This window comes from Coregonus clupeaformis, chromosome 8 (assembly GCF_020615455.1).
Source record: "Coregonus clupeaformis isolate EN_2021a chromosome 8, ASM2061545v1, whole genome shotgun sequence".
NCBI lineage: Eukaryota > Metazoa > Chordata > Actinopteri > Salmoniformes > Salmonidae > Coregonus > Coregonus clupeaformis.
In genome coordinates, this window is record NC_059199.1 from 16695535 (window position 1) to 16712479 (window position 16945).

Sequence of the window (16945 nt, forward strand, 5' to 3'; positions counted from 1 at the left end):
ATGCTGCCAAAAAGCACAGGAACCGTTGTTTGTGCTGGACCCATAAGGACTGTTACTGATGTTCACCTCAGAGCCTTGAATAGAACAAATCATATCTTAAACCGCAGTACAGGTTAATAAAAACAAATATGTTGGTTTGTGTGTTTAGGCATAGTCAATGGTCAGATGTTCAGAACAGTACAGTGGTCATGTGGTACACATTATTATGGCTGTGTCCCAATTATCTCTCTTTCTTCCAAAAAAGTGACTTCTTGATGATGACTGGTGTAAGAAATATGGTGGAAACTCCCACTAGCCCATGCCTCCACCAAGCCAATGTTTTTTATGGGAAGTAGCAAATGAGTGCACACTTCAGGAGAAAGGATACATTATTGGGACTGAGCCCTATATCTGGTATGGACTTGGATTTGGCACGAAAAACAAAAGTATCCTCGCATATCATGACATAACAATTGGTTCAGTCAGTTTTTTGTATCTGTTCCTTCTTCTTCATTATAAAAGCAACACTGGAATACACATCAAAAGTCCCCAACATAACATCCATTAATTAACATCACAAAAAATATCCCAAACATTATATTTCTTATAAAATCAGCTGTTCAGTGTTTTACCTAAACATTCGTCAGCTGTCCCTAGAACAACCCACTTCCTTGGGACCAGGAAGCAGATTTTGTCCAATGAAAATGGTTCCACTATCAGGAAGCAGTCCATTTATTTGTCGACTGAGTTAAATTCCAATCACCTGATTGGTTGACGTAGTAGCTAATTTGCAACTTTTGCAAGCACATAATTTCGGCATGAAACTAATTCTAGTTCTTTTCTAGTTTTTTTTTTAACAAGTCTTCACATGTATCTTTCATCTTTTATCAGATCATTAGTTAGTAATGTAGTAATGGTCAACTTCAAATAATGCAGTCCAGTTGTTGCCAAGGAATGAGAAACATACAGGTCCCAATGACTCTGTAACACAGTAACACACACAAAGAACTTCACACACAGTTAATAAAACAGGACAGCCACAGAGGTCTCTCCTCCAGCCCTTGGGGGCAGATGCCACATTTCCACTGCTTTGTGTGAAAAGAAAGACAGATATCTGTCTTCTCTCCCTCTTTCACACAGAGGTCAATGCTGAGAGAGATGGGCTTTGAGGAAAGTTGAAGCATAGTCTCTCTTCCTCTCTCGCATCTTCTCTTCCCCCCTCTTTATACACTACTTTCTCTTTCTCTCCTCCATTTTGTCTTTCTCTCCCTCTCTACACAGAGGTCTCCGACTGCAGCCTCATGACAAACTTGTGGCTCTTGGGGTCGATAAACTCCTCCCCCAGGTGGAGAAAGGGGAGGGGCGTCACCGTGACGACCAGGGAGAAGTCAAGACGTCGCAGGGAAAAGACCAGACCCTGACTCAGGGCTGACGTCACCGGCTCCTCGCTCACCAGGGTCCACTGGCGACCCCTACCATTCTCTCGCTGGTACTGCAGCGTGGGGCCTGGAGAGAGGTAGCGCTCCAGAAAGGCCTGAGAGAAACACACAGAGAATTAGATAGACAGTCAGCCAGGGTTGGACGTCTTGTCATATCGATAGTGGGGCAACCGCTATGGGTTAGTGTTTGTGGTGAGTACTTTCTCTCAGGGGAATGTTAAGTAGGCTAGATATTATTCATCAAGGGAATCATGCTTATTTCAATCCCTTTACGGTGATGAATAGGCTCTTATATGGGCTGTTATTTGGGGTATACAGGTCCTATTTAAGGGTCTAGTGGTCATGTCAAGGGTATAGGTGTCACATCAAGAGTGTATTAATCATATCTTACTGTCTGAGGGGCATCTTTGGGGTCATGTTGTGAGGGCGTAGTGATCATGTTAAGGATGTGGTGGCTGACCTTAGGGGTCATGTTGTGAGGGTGTAGTGATCATGTTAAGGGTGTGGTGGCTGACCTTAGGGGTCATATTGTAAGGGTGTAGTGATCATGTTGTGAGGGCGTAGTGATCATGTTAAGGGTGTGGTGGCTCACCTTAGGTGTCATGTTGTGTGTGATGCAGAACTGCAGGTGGTTGATAATACTCTCCATGCTGTGGTAGGGCTGCTGGCGCGTGGTCCTCAGGTACTTCTGCATGGCCCGGGCCATGGGGGCGAAGATGGCCTGAGCCGCCTCCCGGGGATCCATCACCTCGCGGGGGTGTTTGGGGGACGACGCGGCTGGCTCGTCATCCTGGAGACGCTTGATGTGGGTGAAGGCTTCCTCTACCGCCACCACCAGCCTCGGAGGAGAAAAGGGCACGCGTTATGAGTACGCAGGTGTTGTTTCAGGCTAGCATTTGTATTGCAAGCGCTAAACTGAGAGGAGCTAGAATAATGGAAGCCTAATATTTAAATAGCATGGGCAAATACCATTTAAGGCCAACTGACAAACAATAATGCAGCCGCTAGGGATGGGGGTGTGAGCAGGTGGGTCTGGACAGATGACATGTAGTCATTGTTTGCATATGTCTGGAAGTTGGCGTTCATATGTATACGTTTGTTTTTGGAATGTAAAAAAAAGAAACAAAAGGAAAAATAAAGAATTCTTAGAAAATATTTTATTTTATTATAAAAATGTTTTTTTCTTTGCTTTCTTTTTTTACATTCCAAAAACAAAAGCAAACGTATACATACGAACGCCACCTTACAGACACATGCAAACAATGACTACATCTCATCTGCCCAAAAATAATAATGGCAGCCTTCCTATACCTGGGGTTTGAAAAATCAGTGATGTACCTTGATTAGTTTTGAACTGTTTAATTCACCAAATGAAAAAATGCACTTTTCACAAAAGCATTTTTTCTACACCAAATAGATTGAAATGGTCTGTCTTTGATGATCTACCCAGCCCAGTGTGTCTCCTCTCCTCACCTGGCCTTGCGTTTGCGGACCCTGCGGTCCATCTCGGCCTCCTCATAGTAATACTCGTTGTGGGAGTTGTCTCTCCTGCGGGCGGCTGCAGCGATCATCGCTCTGGACTGACCCGTAGAGTTATTGGTGTTGTTCTCTGGACGAAAAATCACAAAGAAAAATTATCAACATAAAAATATTATGTTACTTTTTTAAGCAAAGAAATTGTATCGCTGTGGGTTGAGAGAATACATAGAAGACAGAGAAAAGTGACTGAGGGAAAAGAGGATGAGAGGTGGAGAAGAGGAGTGGGAAAGGATAGTATCGAGTCGAGTCTTACCTTCTCCCAGAGTGTAGACTTTGAAGCCAGAAATCTTCTTCGAGAGGATGGACTTGGGCAGGTTGAGGAGAGCAGGGTTGTAGACTGGGAAATCACTGTAGTACTGGTCCAACACCCACACTGCTGCCCTCTGAATACTGGAGAACAACAAGGGAGGGACGAACCTTTAATAATCTATGTCATTACTATGGAATATGTCCTAATCATCATCATCAGTAGCAGCATCATCATTATCCCTTCGGCAAATTCTTAAATCTGGCGATGTGCCCTTGAGCAAGGCACTTAACCCTAATTTGCTCCAAGGGCAATGTACTACTATGGCTGACCCTGTAAAACAAAACATTTGACTACACCTATTCGATGTATGTGACAATACAACATAATTTTTTTAGTTGTGTTGTTCGTATTATTATTATATGTTTTGTTGTTTGTTTATCTTTGTATATAACATTTGTGTGAGTGTTCTTGTCTATCAGTGTACCAGAGTTTTGTTACTTCTCATGTTATGTTTTTTGTGGACCCCAGGAAGAATAGCTGCTGCCTCTGCAAAAGCTCATGGGGATCCAAATAAAAAAATGAAGATACTTGTATGCAAATAGCCTAAACAAACTGACTGACGAGGCAACGCAGGTTTCGGGTTAATCTCTGACTGACTGATTCGCAGGCCAACCACAATGTTATCATAACCGTCTCCGAAACCAGGGTACTAAAAATGCAAATAAACACCAAAACAACCTTAACACAGAACCCCACGCAGTAAGATGGCAACTGCAGAAACAGGAAAACCTGGCCGATACTAACAATAAACATAACACACTATAACACACACTCCATTCTCTATGCAAAACAGCATGTGAACTAAAAACATAAACACCTCCTCAAACACACACCCCCACACGTCTCCAAGACCCACCTGAGGTGTCCCACGTTGTAGAAGCGACTTGCCCCGTCGGTGGTGCGCACCACCTTGAGGCAGAAGGCAGGCTGCAGATGTCTGACCTCCAGCAGCACTAAGGCCAGGTACTGGATGAAGAGCAGCGCGTCCACCAGCGACGCCGCATACCCCACGATGCCCCTGTAGTCCCTCTCCCGGGGCTCCAGCACGCGCACGCCATAGAACAGCCAGTAGGATGCCACGAACAGGAAGACGAGCGCCAGCAGAAGGCAGCGGAAGACATAGAAGCGAGGCAGGGTGGCGCGCGGCGGGCGCAGGAACAGCGCCCAGGTGGAGATGAGGAGGACAAGGAGCTTAAAGGCCAGTGAGACGTAGAGGCCCTCGCAAGGCGTGCCGCAGGGCTCCAGGGCCTCACGCCACAGCAGCTGCGGCAGAGCCAGGAAGGCCAGGGGGGTGACCAGGGCGAAGAGGCCAAGGACGGCACCCAATCCCGGGCCCAGGAAACGCTGGCATTCTAGCGGGGAGGACTCCTCGAGCTCCTTGGAGACCCGCGTCAGGTCCTCGTTAGAGACGCTGTGTTCGGACGTGCCAGTCTGCACGGTGGTGGTCTCACCCCAGTTATCATCCTGGAGTAGGGAGAGGGAGGGAGAGAGAGATTTCTTTGAGCATATGTTGGGAGGCGTCATAGGGAAGAGGAAATATACCTGAACAAATGGGAGAGGACAAGAGGATGAGTGATAAGAGACAGATTAGACAAATAAAGAGAGAAACTAAAGTAAAGTATTGACCCCCAACGTAGAGGATAGCAGGAAACAGACAGATACAGTCGAAGATCCGGGTGTGGAAGTGAGGGGAGATGTACTGTAGGAAAGGAGTGAACTCTGACCCTGTCGTCTCCGCGGGTGGACTCGGTGTCCAGTAGAGGCTCTCCAGGGGCATGGATGGTGACTGACTTGTCTCCACGACTACTTCCGTCTCTGCTCTTGGAGCGGTGCCTGTCCCGCCTATCCCTGAACATCACACACCGAGACAGAAACAAAGGGTTAACTGGAATTGTCATGGATTTGATTTTTTAGGGAGGTTAACTAAACCAGATCAACAAAGTTATACACAGCTTCCCTGATGTAGGATATGTATGTTTACGCAAGTGAGAGTGTAGTTACAAGAGAGTGAGTGTGTGTGAGTATATGTAAAGCATAAGTATGTATGTCGTGCACGTGTTACCCACCTGTGCTTCCTAGAGCTGCGGGAGTGTGAGGACTTGTAGGAGTAGCCCGAATACTGCGACTCGTTGTCCATGTCAGAGGCCGGTGGGCGGGGTTTGCCCCTGTGGGCCCCTCCTCCCCCCGTGCCGCGCTCCCCGGCTCCGCCCAGCTGACTCTTGCGGTGGCTGATGGACTTGGAGGAGAGGGCCAGAGGCAGGCGGAGGAGCTCAACCTTACTCCTGAGGGAATCTATCTTGGAGGCCGGAGGAGGAGGGGGGGGGGCAGACCTGACGGAGGGGAGAGGGAGAGAGAAGCGGTGGAGGGCAGAGAGAGAGAGGTGGTGGGCGAATGAGAGGAGAGATAGAAAACAGTTTATTGATGTGTTATTAACATGTCATTTACACTATTACCATGTAATTAGTCCTATCACAACAGGACTGAAGGGAAGGTCGTGGAAAAAACAAGAGCTCAAAGGGAAATAGCTTTTATATAGGGCTTTCTAAATAGGACTCAAAACAACAATGTGGAACAAAACTCAATTTTAATTTGCTTGCATTGCCTAGTCACTCTGTCTGGGATATGAAGGAACTCAGTGAGTTGGCAGTTTTGCTTTCATCTGATAAATTAGGATTATTTTGCAGCCCATTTTAGGTTGCTCTCACAAGACACAAACACATTAAAGGAAGGATTTTCCATAATTGGAAGCTGGGTTAAAGCAGCTGAAGTAGCCTCACAATTAAGTTGTGGTATAACTTCAGAGGTTATTAACCTCGATTATATTCTCCTGGGGTACAAGCCCAATTTCACTCCTCATACGTTAGTTCAGATGGAAAATACACACCATTTACATTTAACATTTTAGTCATTTAGCAGACGCTCTTATCCAGAGCGACTTACAGTTAGTGCATACATTTTTCATACTGGCCCCCCGTGGGAATCGAACCCACAACCCTGGTGTTGCAAGTGCCATGCTCTACCAACTGAGCTACAGGAGGCCTGTACAGCAACAAAATGTGTTTCACCAAGCTGACAGGAGCTTGCTACTGCCTTTTCATATTCCCGATTGTGCACACTAGCACACTGCATTCCCTGCCATCCCCTGTGGTCTCCGGGGCAACAGAGCTTGGCTATTACTATGGGGATGAATAAGAGGCGATGGGTGAGAGGGGATTGGGGGGTGTTACCATGGTGGCCTGACCAACCCCACCCACTCTCCCACTTGGTCTAAAAAGACATTCTGGTTCTGAAACACTACATCATCCTGATTCTGCTAGTATGTGTTTACATCTGGTAATGTGTTGCAAAGAACCCAATGCAATTTCAGCTGGACTAGCACTGCTATCTCCTGTGAGAGAGGGATTGATTCTTAATGTGATAATGTGTAGTGAATGACCACCTCTATTTCTGTCATTCTCCCTCTTCTTCCCTCGCTCTCTTGCTCCAATTCACTCCTCAACCCTTTTTGGGCCCTCACAATAGGTTTCATGTGAGAATAAGACAGGAGCTTCCTGGTTAAGACACACACACGCTCTATTCATACAAATGCCAATGACATTAGCTAGAATTCTACACATGGTTTTTAGAGGCCTAGAAGGCGAAAAAATGTCAAGAACAATGAGAACGTTTGCAGAAACACCTACTCTGAAATATCAACGGTTTGCCCAGGCACCTTAACAATGAATGACATAGCTGAATAAGAATGAAACGTCTATAAATCGACAGAATCCCACATAAAAAGATATATATATGACCATTTAACATTCACTGGGGAATAGGCCTCTTTTGAAAGAACCTGAGCTACACGAGCCTCACGGGAAGCAAAGGTCTCATCAAATTCATCAGGACAGCCATATAGAAACAGGAGAGGTAATGATGTCTAGAAGTTAACTACCTTTGGTTATTAACTGTGTTAGAGAGAGTAAGCTAATAGTAATGTCAGCTATGACTTGAGGATATCCTCCTTTAAACTCAAGTTAAAACAGTCTGTGCTATCCGGAATCTTTGCGACGTCCCTACCCCCATTGAAGTTGACATTTTAAATGATTATGGTAAGGGTTATGGTTAAGGTTAGGGAAGGGACGACCCAAGGATCCCGGATAGAACTGACCAAGCGAGGATCATCACTGCTGCACTGTAAACCCCAAGGCATTTGTAACTCAAATACTTCTAATAGTTGAACTCAAAGTCAATGAAAAGTCATTATTACTTAAAATGTTTACTGAACTAAATAAGACGTCACATCAACTCTATTTTTTAAAGTTATGATACTGCAGGTTGATTTTAATTGTTTATAATACGTGTTTTTGCACGTACACTACCGTTCAAAAGTTTGGGGTCACTTAGAAATGTTCTTGTTTTCCATGAAAACATACATGAAATGAGTTTGAATATGAAATATAGCAAAATGCATAGGAAATGTAGTCATTGACAAGGTTAGAAATAATGATTTTTTATATAAATAATAAATTGTGTCCTTCAAACTTTGCTTTCGTCAAAGAATCCTCCATTTGCAGCAATTACAGCCTTGCAGACCTTTGGCATTCTAGTTGTCAATTTGTTGAGGTAATCTGAAGAGATTTCACCCCATGCTTCCTGAAGCACCTCCCACAAGTTGGATTGGCTTGATGGACACTTCTTACGTACCATATGGTCAAGCTGCTCCCACAACAGCTCAATAGCGTTGAGATCTGGTGACTGTGCTGGCCACTCCATTATAGACAGAATACCAGCTGACTGCTTCTTCCCTAAATAGTTCTTCCATAGTTTGGAGCTGTGTTTGGGTCATCGTCCTGTTGTAGGAGGAAATTGGCTCCAGTCAAGCGCCGTCCACAGGGTATGGCATGGCGTTGCAAAATGGAGTGATAGCCTTCCTTCTTCAAGATCCCTTTTACCCTGTACAAATCTCTCACTTTACCACCACCAAAGCACCCCCAGACCATCACATTGCCTCCACCATGCTTGACAGATGGCATCAAGCACTCCTCCAGCATCTTTTCATTTGGTCTGCATCTCACAAATGCTCTTCTTTGTGATCCAAACACCTCAAACTTTGATTAGTCTGTCCATAACACTTTTTTCCAATCTTCCTCTGTCCAGTGTCTGTGTTATTTTGCCCATCTTAATCTTTTCTTTTTATTGGCCAGTCTGAGATATGGCTTTTTCTTTGCAACTCTGCCTAGAAGGTCAGCATCCCGGAGTCGCCTCTTCACTGTTGACGTTGAGACTGGTGTTTTGCGGGTACTATTTAATGAAGCTGCCAGTTGAGGACCTGTGAGGCATCTGTTTCTCAAACTAGACACGCTAATGTATTTGTCCTCTTGCTCAGTTGTGCACTGGGGCCTCCCACTCCTCTTTCTATTCTGGTTAGAGCCAGTTTGCGTTGTTCTGTGAAGGGAGTAGTACACACCGTTGTACGAGATCTTCAGTTTCTTGGCAATTTCTCGCATGGAATAGCCTTCATTTCTCAGAACAAGAATAGACTGACGAGTTTCAGAAGAAAGTTATTTGTTTCTGGACATTTTGATCCTGTAATCGAACCCACAATTGCTGATGCTCCAGATACTCAACTAGTCTCAAGAAGGCCAGTTTTATTGCTTCTTTAATCAGCACAACAGTTTTCAACTGTGCTAACATAGGACTGATGGTTGCTGATGTAGATGTACGCCTATGTAGATATTCCATAAAAAAATCAGCCGTTTCCAGCTACAATAGCCATTTAAGTCATTTAGCAGACGCTCTTATCCAGAGCGACTTACAGTTAGTGAGTGCATACATTATTTTTAATTTTTTTCATACTGCCCCCCCCCCCGTGGGAATCGAACCCACTGAGCTACATCCCTGCCGGCCATTCCCTCCCCTACCCTGGACGACGCTGGGCCAATTGTGCGGCGCCCCATGGGTCTCCCGGTCGGCTACGACAGAGCCTGGATTCAAACCAGGATCTCTAGTGGCACAGCTAGCACTGCGATGCAGCGCCTTAGATCACTGCGCCACTCGGGAAATTGTTAATTTACAACATTAACAATGTCTACACTGTATTTGTGATCAATTTGATGTTATTTTAATGGACAAAAAAATTGCTTTTCTTTCGAAAACAAGGACATTTCTAAGTGACCCCAAACATTTGAACGGTAGTGTCTATTGGGTGATTAACCAATCAATCGTATGCTACATAAATATAAATACATTTTTCTAAACTAATCCAATAATTTAGTTATATTTTTTGCACCACTTACTGAAATGGTCGTTCCAATTTTATTGGCTTAGGTATTCCCCTCACACTGTTCCTAACGCTGGCAGTCATTATGAATGCAGGTTGCGGGTGAATAAAAATGTAAATTGTTGATAATCCTAACTCTTGCTGGATTCCAATAGGAATTACACATCACTTTGCAAGTCAGCATAATGCGACTTGCAGATAAGGTTGCAAAATTCAGGAAATCCTCCAACCAGGATTTATTGAAGATATGGGAATTTTGCAACCCTACTTGCAGGGCTGATGTGGCCTGTAAACCATGAGTTTCAGGCCACTGTCAAAATAAGGCCGTATGAGATATGTAACGTATTGTCATAAAGAGTTAATTACAAAGATAACATTTGGCTAGGAACTCACTTTGTGAAGGCCACGAGACTGAAAATGAATAAATTCAACAACCATGTCTATCACTAGCAAATCGGTTTGAGTAATGACTACAAAATGACTTCAAGTAACTGTACTCAGATACATTAAGTCAACGGGTTTCCTCAAAAGTTTTGAGTAATGACAGCACATTGGGGTTTACAGTGTGGATTCAATCGGAGTTCACCCTCTGTACTCTTTCGGTAAGAAGTCATGTTCAAGATGTCTTCCACTTTGTCAGCTCGGACTACTGTCTCTTGCCTCTGCACCGCGCCCCCAACATCCTCTCTCCCAACAGCCAAACAGGCTTCTTTCTTGACCTGATTTTCTATGTGAATCACTGCTCAAAGTAGTATGACTCCCTTCAGCTTGGTTTATTCAATGACTCATCCAACTCAGATTTGAAAAAGGCAAATAAGCCTTTTTCAAATCTGTCCTCTCTCACACACACACACAGTAATTACAGGAGCTGGCATTGTTTCCCAAGCAGCAGGGCATTTTTGTGATTGATGTATGGAGGTGTGTGTTGTAGCTTAGTGGGGATATTACATGACCAATTATTCTCAATTTCCTCTGTACCATTTAGCCCCAGACAAACTCTCTCTCCACACACACACACACACACATTTAGAACTTAATGTTTCAGATCCTGATATATTTCAATTGTATTTACATTCCGCTGTTAGTATTAATAAAATGCACACAAATGTGCTTAACAAGTCACATAATAAGTTGCATGGACTCACTGTGTGCAACAATAGTGTTTAACATGATTTTTGAATGACTACCTCATCTTTGTACCCCACACACACAATTATCTGTAAGGTGCCTCAGTCTAGCAGTAAATTTCAAACACAGATTCAACCACAAAGACCAGGGAGATTTTCCAATGCCTTGCAAAGAAGGGCACCTATTGGTAGATGAATATACCTTTGAGCATGGTGAAGTTATTAATTACACTTTGGATGATTTATCAATACACCCAGTCAGTACAAAAATACAGGCGTCCTTCCTAACTCAGTTGCCGGAGAGGAAGGAAACAACGCAGGGATTTCACCATGAGGCCAATGATGACTTTAAAACAGTTATAGTTTAATGGCTGTAATAGGAGAAAACTGAGGATGGATCAACAACATTGTTGTTACTCCAAACACACCAAGACAGTCATGAAGAGGGCACGACAAAGCCTATTCCCCCTCAGGAGACTGAAAAGATTCGGCATGGGTCCTTAGATCCTCCAAAAATTCTAAAGCTGCATCATCGAGAGCATCCTGACTGGTTGCATCACCGCCTGGTATGGCAACTGCTTGGCCTCCGACCGCAAGGCACTACAGAGGGTAGTGCGTACAGCCCAGTACATCACTGGGGCCAAGCTTCCTGCCATCCAGGACCTCTATACCAGGCGGTGTCAGAGGAAGGCCCTCAAAATTGTCAAAGACTCCAGCCACCCTAGTCATAGACTGTTATCTCTGCTACCGCACGGCAAGCGGTACCGGAGTGCCAAGTCTAGGTCCAAAAGACTTCTCAACAGCTTCTACCCCCAAGCCATAAGACTCCTGAACAGCTAATCATGGCTACCCGGACTATTTGCACTGCCCCCCCCACCCCATCTTTGTACGCTGCTGCTACTCTGTTAATTATTTATGCATAGTCACTTTAACTCTACCCACATGTACATATTACTTCAACTACCTCATCTAGCCGGTGCCCCCGCACATTGACTCTGCACCCGTACCCCCCTGTATATATAGCCTCCCTACTGTTATTTTATTTTACTTCTGCTCTTTTTTTCTCAACACTTTTTTTGTTGTTGTTTTATTTTACTTTTTTATTAAAAATAAATGCACTGTTGGTTAAGGGCTGTAAGTAAGCATTTCACTGTAATGTCTGCACCTGTTGTATTCGGCGCATGTGGCCAATAAAATTTGATTTGATTTGACTCCACAATACTAAACTAAATGACAGAGTGAAAAGAAGGAAGTCTGTAGAGCAGGGCTCTCCAACCCTGTTACTGGAGAGCTACTGTCCTGTAGGTTTTCACTCCAACCCTAATCTAGCACACCTGATTCTAATAATAAACTGGTTGATAAGCTGAACCAGGTTAGTTACAACTGGGGTTGGAGCGAAAACCTACAGGAGGGTAGCTCTGCAAGAACAGGGTTGGAGACCCCTGCTGTAGAGAATAAAAATATTCCAAAAGATGCATACTGTGTGCAACAAGGCACTTGTGGCAAATAAATGTACTTTCTGTCCTCAATACAAAGCGCTATGTTTGGGGCCAATCCAACACAACACATCAATGAGTACCACTCTTCATATTTTCAAGCATGGTGGTGGCTGCATCATGTTATGGGTATGCTTGTCATCGGCAAGGACTAGGGAGTTGTGTTGTGTTTTTGGGAAACGGAATAGAGCTAAGCACAGGCAAAATCCTAGAGGAAAACCTGTTTCAGTCTGCTTTCCAACAGACACTGGGAGGTAAATTCACCTTTCAGCAGGACAATAACCTAAAACATCCATTGGAGTTGCTTACCAAGGCAACATTGAATGTTCCTGAGTGGTCTACTTACAGTTGACTTAAATCGCCTTGAGAAATGGCTGTTTAGCAATGATCAACAACCAATTTGACAGAGCTTGAATAATTTTTTGAAGAACAATATGCAAATATTGTACAACCAGGTGTGCAAAGCTTTTACATTTACATTTACGTCATTTAGCAGACGCTCTTATCCAGAGCGACGTACAAATTGGTGCATTCACCTTATACCCAGAAAGGCTCAAAGCTGTAATAGCTGCCGAAGGTGATTCTAACATGTATTGACTCAGGGGTGTGAATACTTATGTAAATTAGATATTTCTGTATTTCATTTTCAATAAATGAGCTAAAAAGTCTAAAAAAGATTGTTTCACTTTGTCATTGTGTGTAGATAGGTGAGAGATAGATAAACCATGTAATCAACTGTTGAATTCAGGCTGCAACACAACAAAATGTAGAGTAAATCAAGGGTTATTAATCATTTCTGAAGGCACTGTAAACCACTCGTTTGTGGGACTAGTGTGTGTGGTAGAATAAGTGTGTGTTCCTTTAATTCCATTGCAGCCCACTGCAACCATTCAACTATAGGACTCTAATTTAGGCAACACACAAATGTTCTGTGTATTCCATATGGAACCTCAAAGGGGACCTGTGACTTCATTATACGCTGTAAAAGTTATAGTCCCTGGTGGCACTGGTGTCTAAATGCCGGGGACTTTCCTTCCTTCCACAGGCCTAGATGAAATCCTCGGGGGCGCAGCAAGGCTCTGGAGCGTGGCGGCGCCTCAGCCCAGTGTAACTCAACTAATCGAGCCACAGGCTTCATGGGGCCTATCCATTACGAACCGGGCTCATTCCGAAAATGACTCAAACGCGCAGGAATTTTAAAAAGGGTGAGAGTATACTTTCTTTCTCCATAGGACTATTATAAGTGTTCACTTAAAATAATAGCTACGTTAATCGTTAAGGTGTGTTAGTGCGAAGCGACATGTCAAACCCCGACATGAAACAACGTAAAACGTCTCACGCCCATGCAGCTGCACCGATATGTGGTTTGCCACTACAGATTTTAGGGGATTTGGTTATAGTCTGGGTGAACAACCGTCAGCATGCTCACATTCATCAACAAACTGTTATTAACCACTTTTATACCTGTGCGTATATTTGGCAAACATGGGTAAAAGTGCAATTTGGGTGACAAGTGACATACTTCATCATGTTGTTGCCTAGAGACATGCAACTCAAACTCATCATGAGATTCAAATCTGACCTGAATTTTTCGGACTAAACCGCAAATCGCTATCAAAAAGGCAGAAGGGCGCAGTATCTGTAAGCCAATGTCAACGGATGATGTTCTAATTAAATGTTAAAAATAAATTGCCCAAATATCCTATCCATCAATGCCACCTATTCATTAATGATAAACAATCGGCCAGCAATCCAAGGACCTGAATGGGAAAACGAACGGTCCCAGAGTGCTTTGAATAGAGAAGCCGTGAATGACACAAACCTGGCACGGAGAAAGGAACATTCTTTTAGAATAAGTTAAAATTAAAATAAGATTCCAAGCAGTTCAGAAAGCTTACCTTTCTTTTCAAAATGTGATACCCAGATTGGTGAACGTGAATTGTAGTCTAAAAATCTCTACACAAAGAAAACCCTAAACAGTGATTCAAATCAGGCGACGGGGATGTATCCTAATTCAGTTTCTTTCCAAAATGCACCGTTCAGGAAAGAAAGGTTTGTAACTTGATTCCTCTTCATATACAATATCCTTTATTCAACTGAAAATCATCCAGGCTATACAAAAGCCATGAGACGCATCCATTCTCGGTTTCTGCATCTGTTCTTTGCTGGGAGCCCCGCTGCGCGTGTGAATACGGTCATTCATCACCGAGAGGGGTGGGCGAGACAACGCTCCACCGAGACGCAATGCTTTTGTGTCCCGTTAACAATCACAGTACAATCCATAAAGATAATCCAAGTGTAGGCTTTATCGGGCAACTGATATCAATTCAATTTTGCAGTTCTTAGGAGCTCAAATGTCATGCGCTCTTCTTGTTCTGTGGTCCCTCGTAAAGACAGAACACGTCGCCGGGTTTGGGACAATTGCTCGCCCCCCTTTCCAAAGGGCTAAACTCAGTTAGACGGTCTCTCGCGTTTTGGAATATTCAGCCACAGTTTCTCCTTTGGTTTCTGTTTCCTCGTTTGGAAACGGTTACCCAGTCAGTCTTCCTGGATAACTAAGATTCGGATTCGTCTTTCCTCCATTCAAAATCCTCTTGCTCTTTGCTTTCCAACCCTAAAATCAATGGCCTCCCTCCCCTCTCCTCTTCGGAGTCCCCAACGGTGCTCCGCCTACCCGGCCCCCTCCTCTCTCTCGACTCCCCCTCCCCCTGGTTCTGTTAATTCTGTTCCCATACTCTCACCTCTACTTTCTCTCGTAGACGAGACGAGGGCAGGGCCATGGTGTAATCCTCGTGCCCCGTTCACGTCTTTACGAAGGACAATCACAGAACTGCGTAATTCTCCCCAAACCGTCTGTTTCATACAAAGCTGACTCTGACCCGTGGATGCTCCCTCAATTTAACAAACCTAACAGATGCAGGCCTATTCCATGTATGCTGGGCCCCAGAATCAGGCCGACCCAAATAATGGCTACAATTATGAATTAATTCCAACTTCCAAGGTTGAATTTAACGGATTTTTGATATTTATTTGGCTGGACAGTGATAGGGCTCGTTAACAGCCCCAGTGAACGTGGCCCTGAGCATGCGCAGCAGTTCGTGGAATGCAATTTCTCGTGTGTCAGTTGTAATACAAGACTTGTGACACATTGCCAAACACAACATAAACACACTTTACCCTGATATGCATTGACTGCTCAACTGGAAAGTGCATTAGGCTTACTCAACATAAACCTACCACCAGTGCACAAGTCCCCATAAAGGGTCAAATATATCCTCTACCAACTTACAGGTGAATCTCAATTGTTTCCTTGTGTCCTCTCTCCTCAAAACACATTGGAGAAGGTCAAAGGTTCCTCCCCTTGGGCCTTCTCCTCCAATGCGTTTTGAGAAGGAAGCAAGGAGAAAGGACACAAGGAGTCAAGGAAATACAATTGCTGCACCAATCATGTCATGGCCCTTAGACTTAGGTCAGTTAGGATTTCCCCTATTGAATAGAATATGTCCTGGCCCCAAACTTTAAAACTTGGCTTACTTGGTTTCTATAAGGAGTATAGGCCGCTAGACAAATGTCCTCCATCTCACTCGGTTCGGGGCAAGTTTTTCCAGGTCACACCAGTTACTAAGGCTGCCGCTCCCTGTGCTCTCTACCTGGACGTCTCTTCTCCAAGTGGTCGACTTCAATACCGGTGTTGTGATCTTGAGAGAAATTTGCCTCTGATATTTATGTAGACTCAATATTGGATATAAAATGTGTGAATAAATATGCTTTGGGGTAACTGCATTTGGTTAGGATCTGTAAATGGTCAAAGTAGAGTAAGTTTATTTTTCACATCAACCAGGGTGGGTGAGTTAGGACTCAAGTTCCAGTCCAGGACTTTCAAACAGTTATTTTTAATGTCACAAAACACATGAATCTGAAACATGAGTTCATTTTCCTTCTGTGCAGCTAACAATCTCACCTTTTGTGGGAGAGAAAATAATTTACCCATCTTTTTTGATCAAATCTACAAAAATAAAATCAAAATAAAGGACTAAGGCTTTACAGGAAAAAAATTAACATATAAAACAAGGTTGTGATTTCTATATTACATGAGTGAACGAGATTTAAACAAGAGAAAGGATCGTTAAAGACCTCTGTATGCATACAGTAGTTTGCACTGTGCAGCAGTTTGCTGTGCAACATTTGACAAAGGGAAAAAACATAAGTTCTAACCTCTATATGAGCGAGGTGCGTACAGAACTCAGACAGAAAACCCCAAGTATGAAAAACCCTAAAGATGCTAAAGAAGAAGAGGTAGAAAGTGTAAAGATGGATATGGAAAAAAATGCTACTCAAGAGAGGGTAGATGGATGAATAGAGAAGTTAGAAAGAAAGTAAGAAAATTAATGGAAAAAAAAGTCAAATTGTCCACCATGCCAAGGTAAACCAAAAACCCTGCATCCCCTCCGAAATCCCATTACACACTGTAGTGTCAAACACACAATTGTATGCTGCTGAATACACACTTGAACAAGGGATTACATAGGGTTAACAGACTTCCTCTCCCAATAAATACATGTTGTCTGTGCAGAGGGTCTCTCAGTTCAAACGTATGCTACTTGGTATAAACAACAATCCCTTCATGTTTTGGTGTGACAGTACAGTAAATACTACTCATGGTATAGTAGGGAAGAGGGGAATTCACAGTATTGTACACACCCAATACAGTAGAGCATTCTTTAGGAAAAAAGATGACATGATAGATAGACATTGTGTATTCATTGAACAGGTTTCCTTTTTCGTAGTAGAGA

General features: G+C 43.7%; 1 protein-coding gene across 1 annotated transcript; it reads right to left on the bottom strand.

The window, feature by feature from the left end:
* Positions 1–233: 233 nt before the first annotated feature.
* LOC121571208 (vang-like protein 2) lies at positions 234–14812 on the bottom strand. Its single transcript, XM_045222334.1, has 8 exons — positions 14051–14812; positions 5334–5597; positions 4992–5115; positions 4124–4731; positions 3211–3347; positions 2892–3027; positions 2011–2257; positions 234–1513 (listed from the first exon to the last, which is right to left on the bottom strand). The coding sequence occupies exons 2-8, from the start codon at positions 5402–5404 to the stop codon at positions 1253–1255; spliced, it is 1584 nt and encodes a 527-aa protein (XP_045078269.1). The 5' UTR covers positions 5405–5597; positions 14051–14812; the 3' UTR covers positions 234–1252.
* Positions 14813–16945: the final 2133 nt, after the last annotated feature.